This window comes from Myotis lucifugus, unplaced genomic scaffold (genome assembly GCF_000147115.1).
Source record: "Myotis lucifugus unplaced genomic scaffold, Myoluc2.0 scaffold_977, whole genome shotgun sequence".
Lineage (NCBI taxonomy): Eukaryota > Metazoa > Chordata > Mammalia > Chiroptera > Vespertilionidae > Myotis > Myotis lucifugus.
In genome coordinates, this window is record NW_005872025.1 from 27,358 (window position 1) to 39,911 (window position 12,554).

A 12,554-nucleotide genomic window follows, 5' to 3' on the forward strand; every position below is an offset into this window, starting at 1 on the left:
ATGGCTGTGGACAACCGCTTGTATGACAAGCTGCTCTCTCACCTGAGGCGCCTGGACCGGTATCAGCTGGAGGAATTCAAACTTGGCCTCCAGTCCCCACAGCTGCTGCCCGAGAGCTCCGAGAAGATCCCCTGGGCCAACTTGAAGGCAGCGGACCCCACGGATCTGCTGTGTCTGTTAAAGGAGTACTTCCCGGGACAGCAGGTGTGGGACGTGACCCTCCGCATCTCTGAGGACATGAAGCTGACTTCGCTCTGTGAGGAACTGAGAGCCCAGATGAATGGTGAGTGGGGCTGGAGGCATGGGGGGCACAGAGTTGGGGGGAATGTGGGGAGGATAGGGGACCGAGGGGATGGAGACATGGGAAGGGGGAGAGGACATGGAGGGACATGGGGATAGGGACATGATGGGGCATGGGGGGGCCATGAGGGATGGGGACATGAGGGAGTCTCAGGGGACATGCAGAATGGGTGACCGAGAGGATGGGGACATGATGGGGTTTGGGGGGCTATGGGTGATGGGGACATGGAGGGATAGAAGCAAGGATGTGGTTGCTGGGTTTAAATTTAAAAAAAAATTATTGATTATTTACAGAGAGGAAGGGAGAGGGATAGAGTGATAGAAACATCGATGAGAGAGAAACATTGATCAGCTGCCTCCTGCACACCCCCTACTGGGGATGTGCCTGCAACCAAGGTACATGCCCTTGACCGGAATCAAACCTGAGACCCTTCAGTCCACAGGCTAACGCTCTATCCACTGAACCAAACCGGTTAGGGCTAAATTTATCTTTAATAAAATCTTTATTGTTGAAAGTATTACATAGGTCCTCCTTTTCCCTCCATTAACCTCTTACAGCCCGCTCCCATCCCCCACCCCCAGGCCATCATCACCTCATTGTCTGTGTCCACAGGTTATGCACATACTCACACAAGTTCATTGGTTGTTCTCTTCCCTCCCATCCTCCCTCCCCGCTGCTGGATTTTTATGGGCTCCATCCACATTGCTAGTAACAGATGAGAAATTGGATCAATAAGTACGTCATGTGGTGTGTTAGAGGGTGACACGTGCATTGGAAAAGAGAAGGAATAAGGGGGATGGGGAGAGCCCAAGACTTGTGATGTAGGGGGTCTGTGTTGGATTTATCGGGGTCATCCGCCACCATGAGGAGGTAAGAATTGAGGAAAGACTTGGAGGTGAGGGAGTGAGCCAAGTGGACACCTGGGGGAAGAGCCAAACGGGGGTCTGGCTGGACCCAAGTCCCAGAGGCAGAGAGGGGTTTGAGGTGTGGCGTGGGCTTTGCAACATGGAGAGCTTCCAAAGTAGTTGGGTTGATGGAGCTGGGGGATGTGACTTCCCCAATCACCCCCAAGCTAGCCAGAGAGAGAGCTGGTTTTACTGAGAGCACCCATCGGCGCCTACCCCTTTCCAGCCTGAGGTTTCTCATTCCCCATCATCATGGCTTCTTTCAGAGATGGCTCAGGGACCCCAAGACCCAGGCGAGGAAGAACCAGAGGCCCCCGAAGAACAATCAGGTGTGTGCACACGATGTTACGATGATCACAGACAAATTGTTTGATGGAACATTTTACCGGGTCCACCTTGGCCATTTTTTCCTGAAGTTTTATCCAATGGATAGTATTCCAGAAATGATACCCTTCCCCGTCTGTTAAATCGGAAGCCACCTGCAAGTTGGACATTCTGTCTGATTCTACGCTAAGTTCTTAGATGCCAGTGTCTGTTTCTGGACTTTGAATTTGTTAGGGTCACCAAAAGAGGAACGCATGAGGCCCAAAGGGGTAAAGAATTATGAATTTATTAGGTCATCTGGATACCAGATGGGCTGAGATCCCAAATGGTGCCAGTCCCCAAAGACAGGAGTTAGAGGTTTTTAAAGGACTCTAGGCAGGCTTTTGCTGGGCGGAGAACTCTCTGTGTAGGTCTCAATCCTGGGAAAGTCTGGAGGGAAGAGATAATGGTCTTAGCAAGAGGAATGTGGTCTAAGCAAGTGGAATGTCCATTGTGAAGTGGCCTAAAGGTCAGTTCCCAGGGGAGGGGGCATCAATTCAATTATTTGATTAGACCTAACAGTGTTGCCTTAATAGGTAGCTGTGTATTTTTGTGTGTGTGCTAGACACTCCATCACTGCTCTAGAATGTTCTCAGTCCCCATCTCAGGGCATTTGCATGAGCAGCTCTCCCTGCCCGAAAGTATCTCCTTCTATGTCTTGGACTGGATGCTTCTCATAATTTAAGCCTCTGCTGATCCCTTTCCCCTCTTCCAAAGACATCCTCATCTCTCCTGTGTTGTCGTAGGATTTTTATGTGTGTGTATCATAAAACGAGTTCACTTTTGCTACCTTTTGACACTTGCCCCCATCACGCCTCTTCCCAAAAGCGAGACCCTTGAAGGCAGAAATTGTTTATCTTGTTCCAGGAGATTTAATTCTTCATTATTTTAAAAATGTTTTTGTTGATTTGAGAGAGAGAGAGAGAGAGTAAGGGAGAGGGAGAGAGAGAAACATTGATGAGAGAGAACCTTCAATTGGCTGCCTCATGCATGCCCCCTGCTGGGGATGGAGCCCACACAACCCAGGCATGTGTCCCGACTGGGAATGGAACCAGTGACCTCTAAGTGCATGGTATTATGGTCAAGCAACTGAGCCACACAGGCCAGGGCTAGACAATGTCATGATTGAATGATTCCCGAAGCTGAAATGTCTCCTGAGCATTTTGTATTTTGACTCACTTCTCTCTCTCAGTCCACAGAGGAAGGTACCGAGTGAGGCTGAAGGCTCGGTTACTGGGGATGTGGGACAATATCCCGTGGCCAGAAGACCACATCTACCTTCGTAACTTCAGAGAGCGGGAGCATGAAGAGCTGAGGCGCCTTCTGTACCCCAAGGGGTCGGGAGCTCAGCCCCGGACCATCGTGTTGCATGGTCCAGCAGGGGTTGGGAAGACAACCCTGGCGATGAAGGTTGTGCTGCACTGGGCAGAGGGCTTGCTCTTCCAGCACAGCTTCGAGTATGTCTTCTATATCAGCTGCCACCACATCAGAGACATGGAAGACACCACCTTGGTAGGCCTGCTTTCCCGGGACTGGGCCGACTCTCAGATCCCCATCCAACACGCCATGACTCACCCCGAGAGGCTCCTGTTCGTCATTGACGGCTTTGAGGAGATGGCCTTGCCCTCCGAAGTGGACCACCGCCTGCCATGTACAAACTGGGACCAGCGGCTCCCGGCGGCCAGCATCCTACTCCACCTGTTGAAGAAGGAACTCCTTCCCACGGCCACCTTACTGGTCACTACCAGGGATTGTCTCAGTGAGGAACTTAAACAACTGTTACTGCATCCATGGTGTCTACAAATCCCAGGGTTCACGGAGGGAGACCAGAAGGAATATTTCTTCAGGTACTTCAGGGACCGAAACGAAGCCAACAAAGTCGCGCAGTGGGTCAGAAAGAACGAAGCTCTGTCCCATGCCTGCTCCGCCCCCCTCGTGTGCTGGACCGTGTGTTCCTGCCTGAAGCGCCAGATGCCCCGACGTCCTTCCTTCTGGCTGAACGCCCAGACCACCACCAGCCTGTACGCCTACTTTTTCTCCAGCGTCTTCGAGACGGCAGAGGTGAGCTGGTCAAAGCAGTGCTGGTCAGAGCAGTGGCAGGCTCTCTGCTCTCTGGCTGCCCATGGGATGTGGTCCTCCAACTTCACGTTTTCCAAAGAGGACGTGGGGCACGGGCGCCTGCGGGCACCCCTGATCCGTTGTCTCCTCCGGCTGAACATTCTCCGGAAGGTCAGTGACTGTGAGGACTGCCTGACCTTCACTCACCAAAGCTTCCAGGTGTTCCTGGGGGCCATGTTCTACGTGCTCAGGGGAAAGGATGGAGCCGTCGGTGGCCTCTCGAAGCACCAAGAGATGAGGGTGGTCCTGGATGATGCCTTGGTGGACGCAAACTCCTACTGGCACCAGATGGCACTCTTCACCTTTGGTTTCTTGAACCAGGACCTCGCAAGGCAAGTGGAAGACGCGTTGCCTTGTCAGATGTCTCCCAGGATCATGGACCAGTTGTTACAATGGGCAGAAGAGCTCTCAGTGTCCGACATGGTCCCCTACAGTTTTGAGTTGCTGCCATTTTTTCAGTGCCTGTACGAGACGCAGGAGGAGACCTTTGTCAAGCAGGTTCTGAGCCACCTGCTGGAAGCTGACTTGGAGGTTGGCGACCTGCAGCTCCAGGCGACCTCGTTCTGTCTGAGGCACTGTCAGAGGTTAAGTAAGCTCAGGCTTTCCGTCAGCTGCCTCCTTCCGCAAACGGAGTTGACCAGCCGTAGGGACACGTCAGGGTGAGTAACTCAGCGTTGTCTCTTCCTCAACGATCTCTCGTCTTTGCGGGCTCTGCCCCAGTTCCCGTGGTAACCTGGGATTCGGTTGTCATAGTTGTGTTTGTCAATGGGTAGGATTGATCAAACATCACTGATCAGCATTACCCAGGGAGGAGAGTCTCCTGGGTTCCCTGGCTCCTAACTGGTTTGGCTCAGGGAATAGAGTGTTGGCCTGCAGACTGAAGGGTCCTGGGTTTGGGCACATGCTCCAGTCAAGGGCACATGCTTGGGTTGCAGGCTCGATCCCCAGTAGGGGGCCTGCAGGAGGCAGCCGATCAATGATTCGTTGTCATAATTGAGGTTTCTATCTCTCTCTCCCTCTCCCTTCCTCTCTGAAATCAAATATATATATAATATTTAAGTTAAAGATAAAACTTCTATCCCAGGCACTGCACACGGAGGTATGTGCAGGCATTGTGCTAAGGAATCATCTGACATCTGTTGCCCACAGCTGAACGGAGGGGGAATGGTTACTGCCACACATAATAGCTAAGAAAAGTGAAGGATAAAATGACAATTGGCTTATGCCCTGGTGGCTATTGAATAGCTCAGCCTGGATGAGTGCCCAGCTCTCTGTGAGCTCCAGAACCTTAACCAAATGCTAGATGTTTCTCCTTAAAGCCTGAGTTGGGGTGGGAGTGGGGCTGACGGAGTCAACTGAATTCTGAAGCTTGTTCGGATGAATTTGCCCCGTTGTCTGCTGGAAGGAGAATCCAGAACTATTTTTATCTCCTTTGGTTCTTATCCTATGACCCTGTCCCATCCCTGACACTAATGACAACCATTGATGACTTCTCTTGGAAGAAGAATCCCAGAAATACTTCAACTAGTTGGGTTCTTTTTTTCTTTCTTTCTTTTTTTGAAAAAGTTAATTTTATTTATTAGTTTAAAAAAATCTTTATTGTTAAGTATTACATATGGCCCCCTCCCCCCATTGCCTCCCTCCACCTGGTTCCCACCCCACCCCAGGCCTTCACCACCCTATTGTTCGTGTCCATAGGTAATGCATATATGCACATATGTTTTTTGGTGACTCTATCCCCACCCACCCCATCTTCCCTCTGAGACTTGTCTATCTGTCCCATGTTTCCATGCCTCTGGTTCTATTTTATTCATCAGTTTATTTTGTTCATTAGATTTCCTATTCATTTATTTTGATTTTTAGATTCAATTGTTGCTAGATACATATTTATTGCTATTTTATTGTTCATTTCTTCTTCTCCCCTCCTCCTCCTCCTCCTCCTCCTCCTCCTCCTCCTCCTCCTCCTCCTCCTCCTCCTCCTCTTTTTTTCCCAGTCCAGATAAGAGAATCTGGCTGTTCTGCTAATGATTTCAGGTTCTAGGGATGTTTTCTAAGCTTTTCTCAGGAGACAGAGCCTGCCACATGTGTCCTCAAACCCTAAAACCCACGAGAAGGACCATTTTGATTTTGAACAAATTGAAATTTGAGAAGACTAATTTCTTTGTGTTCACCCGGATTGGAATATTAGTAAGATGCTCTGTCTGGAGTGATAACTGTTCAATATAAACTGGCTGTCATGTGTCCCGTCTTGGAATGCCTAAAACCCTACTCAGAGACTCTAGGTCCTGGTCCCTGTTGGGTCATGTGAGTAAGTGCTCTTACTAGAAGTGTCTTCCCAAGGACGATCCCATTTCTTGCAAGGATCAGTGCTCAGTCATCATTCCCTACTCAATGCATGATCACCCTAAGGCTTACGGAGATTTCACCCCTTTCCTAAAGGTGATCACAGATCTTCTGATGGGAAGGTCATTTCCTATTTCTCTACTGCACAACTTCTTCCTGTTTTTCCTCGGTGTTTTAAAAAATATATATATTTTATTGATTTTTTACAAAGAGGAAGGGAGAGGGATAGAGAGTTAGAAACATCGATGAGAGAGAAACATCAATTAGCTGCCTCCTGCACACACCCACTACTGGGGATGTGCCCGCAACCAAGGTACATGCCCTTGACCAGAATCAAACCTGGGATGCTTCAGTCCACAGGCCGATGCTCTATCCACTGAGCCAAACTGGTTAGGGCTCCTCAGTGGTTTTTAACTCTGTCTGTATATCAGAATGAACAGGGATAGTAAACATATGAAGCACAGGCAAGTACACACACACACACACACACACACACACACACACACTTAAGGTTGGACACAACTATTGTAACACTGCTACAATTCTGGGCTCATGGAATAGGCATCAAGTAGGAATTCTATATCTTTCAAGTACTTGAGGAATAGGCTTTTTGTTTTACTTTACTCATCTGAGATTAAAAAAAATTTATGACCTTTCACCCTAGCCAGTTTGCTCAGTGGATAGAACGTTGGCCTGCAGACTGAAGGGCACATACCTAGGTTGCAGGCTCCTCCCCAGCCTAGGCCCTGGTCGGGGTGTGTGCAGGAGGCAACCAATAGATGTGTTTCTCTCACATCAATATTTCTCTCATCTTTCCTCTCCCACTCTCTCTAAAAATCAATAGAAAAATATCCTCAGGTGAGGATTAAAACAATTTTGTGACCTTTCAATGACCTTCCAGAGATAGAAAATTGGGGCACAGAGATTACATAATGCTAGGGGGCAGAGTTCCGAATTCATTGGGGATCTGCTGAACTTAGTCTGAACTTTTAAGAGTTAAACCTTCCCTCTGCCTCGCCTCACCTATGAGGTTGCTTTCCTCTGACAAGAATTGTTGAGGATTGCGGGGATTACCCATGCGGTATTTTGGGAACAATGGTTTTGGGGCTACACATTTTCATATCCAGAGCACCAGGGGATGCCCACACCTAGTTTGTTAGGGTCTTTTTTTTCTTGCCTCCAGTAGAGTGAATTCTGGGTGTTGGTTGAGGCTCAGGGACTCACTAGCCTTCTCTCTCTCTTCCGGATCAAGGACGAGGCTTGTCAGTTCCAAGACTCACCAGTGGCAGGACATCTGCTCTGTGTTCCACTATGGGAACGTGAGTGAGCTGGACCTAAGCAACAGCAAGCTGAATGCAGCAGTGATGAGGAAACTCTGCTATGAGCTGAGAAACCCACGGTGCAAACTCCAGAGACTGACGTAAGTGTGGGACACTCACCATTTGACGAATACCAGAGCAGAACAACACTTTTAAAAAATACATATATTTTTATTGATTTCAGAGAGGAAGGGAGAGGGAGATGGATGGAAACATCAATGATGAGAGAGAATCATGGATCAGCTGCCTCCTGCATGCCCCCTACAGGGGATCGAGCCCATAACCCAGGCATATGCCCTTGATGGGAATTGAACCTGGGACCCTTCAGTCCGCAGGCCAACACTCTATCGACTAAGCCAAACCAGCCAGGGCGAACAACACTTTTTTTGATTCCTACAGTAAGTATCTATTTGCTAGAAAGTAGGCTAAAAGAGAAAATAAAGCCTGACTGTCATGGCTCAGTGGTTGATCATTGACCTATGACCCAGGAGGTCAGGGTTCGGTTCCCAGGCACAGCACATGCCTGGGTTGCATACTCAACCTGAGTAGGAGGCATGCAGGAGGCAGCCAATGGATGATTCTCTCTCATCATTGATGTTTCTATCTCTCTCGCTCTTTGTCTCTGAGATCAATAAAAAAATGTATATTTAAAAAAAAGGAAAATAAAGGTGTTTGTATTCGTGAATTTGCCACGTAGGCAGGATAGGTTGAAATTAAAAAAAAAAAATTGGAGTCTGTCATGCCCGATCTTGCCCTAGCCTAGAGGTATGTGTAGAGAAACATTTTTCCTTAAGACGCTGAGTGAGGCTGCTGATTTGAGTTGGATGTGAAGGACTGGAGAACTTTTCAGATATTATAGGGGTGTTTCTATCTTGGTTGTGGAGTCGTGAACAGAACGGGTAACTCCTGCCTTCATGGAGCTTACACTGTGTTGGAGAAACGCACCTAAATGATCAGAATAGTTTATGAGAGGGCGACATCTCCCCAAGAAGAAGAAATCAGTTTCTTAAGAAACGGCTGGTGTGGCTCACTGTGTTGGGCACCATCCCATGCACCAAAAGGTTGCCAGTTTGATTCCCAGTCGGGGCACATGCCCAGGTTTCGGGCTTGATTCCTAGTAGGGCGTGTGCAGGGGGCAGCCAATCAATGTTTCTCTCTCTCCCTTTCCCTTCCCCTCTCTCTATCAAATCAAATATATATATGTTTTGTTGTTGTTTTTTTAAAAGAAGGGACTTTCCTATCTAAAAAACTTTGAGTAAAGACCTAGTCATTGAAATGGAAGCATAGGTTTGGACTTACCGGTCCTCTAGCATGATGTAAATAGAAACGACAGGGTCTCAAATCCAGCGTGAAGATGGAAAATAATGAGCGGATGGAAGAGGACCTTGTAGGAGAAGCCAGGGAAGCAACAGCTGATAGAGGACAGAGTGAGTCCTGCTTAGGGTTGAATTGGAGATGGCATTGGGTAGGATGCTCTGTCTGGAGTCTTGGCAAACGAATTCTATCCTACTCTTCATCCGTCGTAACATCATACCTCAAGGTCTAAAATATCGGACACATGTTGATTCAAGGAACTAAGAGCAGAAGATTTGGCGATCATGACTTTCCTCAAACCTCAGAGTGTTGAAGGAGCTGGATCAAGTACAGGGGAGGTGGGCTTACATGGTGGTCTTTTTCATCCTCCCCCCACCCCCACCAACATTTTGGTTCTGTCATTTAGTCCTCAAGATAAGGAGAAACAAGCTAAACACACACATAAAACAACAGGAGAGAGTGGTTTTCATCAGACCTTGCAGGGTTGATGTCGGAGGTCACCTTCCTAGAAGGGGGGAGGGAGGGCGGGGCCCAGGACCTCATCATGGCAGATTAGGGAAGGGAAGCAGCTAGGTTGACACCTGTCTTTATTATTTATTTATTTATCCTCACCCAAAGATATTTTCCCATTGATTTTTAGAGAGGGTAGAAGAAAGAGGGAAAGACAGAGAGAAACATCGATGTGAGAAACACAATGATTGGTTGCCTCCTGCATGCACCCCGACCAGGGCCTGGGCCTGGGAGGAGCCTGAAACTAGGTATATGCCCTTGACCAGAATGGAACCTGGGACCCTGCAGGCTGATGCTCTAGCCACTGAGCAAAACTGGCTAGAACTTATTCTTATTTTTTAAACATTATTTATTGATTTGAGAGAGAAACATCGATTGTTATTCCGCTTATTTATGCATTCGTCAGTTGCTTCTTGTGTGTGCCCTGACTGGGGAATCAAATCCACAACCTTGGCACATTGGGATGATGCTTCAACCAACTGAGCTACCTGGCCAGGGCTGACTCCTGACTTTATATGTCCAACTGAGTTTATTGTCTTTTGGGGGGATATATTTTTAGATCGCCTCTTCAAAGGTTCAGTATCATGACTCAAAAATCAAATTTGGGGCTCCTTTTATATCTTGTACATCCTTGAGGGTCTATGTGTATGTGTGTTGATGGTAGAAAGGCAAGATGAGGAAACAATGTCCCCGCCCCTCACCACTCCTCACACAAGCTTTCTCGGTGTTTTTTTTTTTCCCTCAGGTGCAAATCGATCACCCCTGTGCGGGTGTTGAAGGAGCTGGTCCTGCTTCTCCATGGTAACAATCGGCTGACCCATCTGAACTTGAGTTCTAACAAACTGGGAGTTGGTTTGTCCGTGATGATCTTTAGAACCTTGAAGCACTCTGCATGCAAACTCAAGTACCTGTGGTAAGTCTCTGGTTTCCAGTGAGGAACACAAACTATCCTAGCCTGATGCTAGACTGAACTCTGCTCCAACATGGAAAGGAAGCTGAGAACACTGGCTCTCATGTTAGCTCTACTGAAGCCCCAGCTGCACTTCTTCAACCACTGGACTAAGGGAACTGGGACTTTGAAATCCCAGGGATTTAATTCCACAGAAATAAGACCACCCCTATGCTTGAGGAGTCATTGAGAGGACAGGAGCCAGAATGGCAGCCATGGATATGGAAGGAGATTAGCAGAGGGAAAAGTACAAGGGTGTGGAGCAGTGATTCTCATATTTATTTTATTTTTAAATTGATTTTATTGCCAAACAGTGGAATGACCTGTCGCTGGAACGACCGATCGCTATTACGTGCACTGACCTCCAGGGGGCAGATGCTCAAAGCAGGAGCTGCCCCCTGGTGGTGAGTGTGCTCCCACAGGGGGAGCGCCACACAGCCAGAAGCCAGGCTCGTGGCTGGCGAGCACAGTGGCAATGGTGGAAGCCTCTCCTTCCTCTGCTGCAGGTGGATGGTAAGGAGCAAGGGGCCCCAGATTGTGAGAGCCCCGGACTGCCAGCGGGGAGTGGGGCTAAGCTGGCAGGTGGACATCCCCTGAGGGGTCCCAGACTGCGAGAGAGCGCAGGCCGGGCTGAAGAACCCCCCCACCACCACCAGTGCACAAATTTCGTGCACTGGGCCTCTAGTTGGTTAATAAAATTATACAGTTTCAGGTATAAAATTCTACAACACATCATCTGTATATTGTATTGTGTGTTCACCATCCAAAGTCAAGTCTCCTTCCATCACCATTTGTTCTCCTTTACCTTCTTTTATCTACCCCCAACCCCCTTCCCTCTGGCAATCACCACACTGTTGTCTGTGTCCATGAGTCTTTCTTTGCTTAATTCCTTCACCCTTCTCACCCTGCCCCCAAACCACTCCCCTCTGACAGCTGTCAGTCTGTTTCTGTATCCATGAGTCTGTCTCCACTCTGTTTGTTAGTTTGTTTTGTTCATTAGATTCCACATATAAGTGAGATCATATGGTATTTGTCTCTCTCTGACTGGCTTATTTCCCTTAGCACAGTGGTCGGCAAACTGCGGCTCACGAGCCACATGTGGCTCTTTGGCCCCTTGAGTGTGGCTCTTCCTAAGCCTTAGGAGTACCCTAATTAAGTTAATAACAATGTACCTACCTATATAGTTTAAGTTTAAACAATTTGGCTCTCAAAAGAAATTTCAATCGTACTGTTGATATTTGGCTCTATTGACTAATGAGTTTGCCGACCACTGACTTAGCATAATAATCTCCAGGCCCATTCATGCTGTCACAAAAGGTAAGATTCCTTCTCCCCCCCTTTTTTTTTACGGCTGAATAGTATTCCATGGTGTAAATGGACCACAGCTTTTTTTTATCCATTCACCTACGGATGGGCACTTGGGCTGCTTCCACATCTTTGCTATTGTAAATAAGGCTGCTATGAACATAGGGGTGCAAACATTCTTTTGAATAGTCCCAGAGTGGAATTGCTGGGTCATAACATTTTAATTTATAACAGAATCATCAGAGATGGGCAGGGTGGGGAGGCGGGGGGCGGGGCTGGGAGATGGAGAGGGTGGAGTGTTAAAACACAGATTCCTGGAACACACCCTCTGAGCTACAGCAGGTGGCGCCAGCTCTGAGGTGATGCTGGACCCTGGACCACATTTTGAGTGGCACTAACTCAGAGGCCACCCTGGCTGAGGCATGGGAAGAAGTCAGCTTTTGTTGGTGCAGCAAGAAGACCTCTGAATGGACAACCACTCCACCCTGGAGTTATTGCCCAACTCGGGGCCTCTTTGATAGGTTGGAATCGTGCGACCTCACCTCTGTGGCTTGTCGCAGTCTCTTTATGGAACTCAACAAGAACGCCAGCCTGCGCTTCCTCAGCCTGGGCGACAATGACCTCTCTAATATTGAGGTGAAGAGCTTTCAGAAGTCCTTTGACACGTCAAAGTGTGCCCTGAGGGAGCTCTCGTAAGTCTCTCCCTGGGTCCAAGTATCTTCTTTGCAGGTGGGAGTGGCCAGGCAAGAATATGTTTTTGTTTTGTTGTTGTTGTTTTTTTAAATTTAATTTTATTGTTTAAAGTATTACAAATAGTAGTACATATGTCTCCTTTTTTCCCCATTGACCTCCCCTACCCCCTGGCACATACCCTCACCCCCTCCCCAGTGTCTTGTGTCCAGTGGTTATGCTTATATGCATGCATATAAGTCCTTCGGTTGATCTGTAACCTTCCCCCTCCTCCCACCCTCCCCAGCTTTTTTGCTGTAGTTTGACAGTCTGTTCGATGCTTCTCTGCCTCTGTATTTATTTTTGTTCATCAGGTTATAATGTTCTTTATTATCCATAAATGAACGAGATCATGTGGTATTTTTCTTTCACTGACTGGCTTATTTTACTTAGCGTAA

The 12,554-nt window shown here is 48.0% G+C and overlaps 1 protein-coding gene across 1 annotated transcript in view; it reads left to right on the forward strand.

Annotated features, from left to right (window-relative positions):
* Positions 1–12,554, forward strand: part of NLRP13 (NLR family pyrin domain containing 13) — an 18,734-nt gene continuing 6,180 nt past the window's right edge. The window contains exons 1-5 of the mRNA XM_023747788.1: positions 1–283; positions 2,762–4,346; positions 7,283–7,450; positions 9,919–10,086; positions 11,988–12,119. Of these exons, the coding sequence (XP_023603556.1) occupies positions 1–283; positions 2,762–4,346; positions 7,283–7,450; positions 9,919–10,086; positions 11,988–12,119 (2,336 nt within the window). The remainder of the gene's footprint in view (positions 284–2,761; positions 4,347–7,282; positions 7,451–9,918; positions 10,087–11,987; positions 12,120–12,554) is intronic.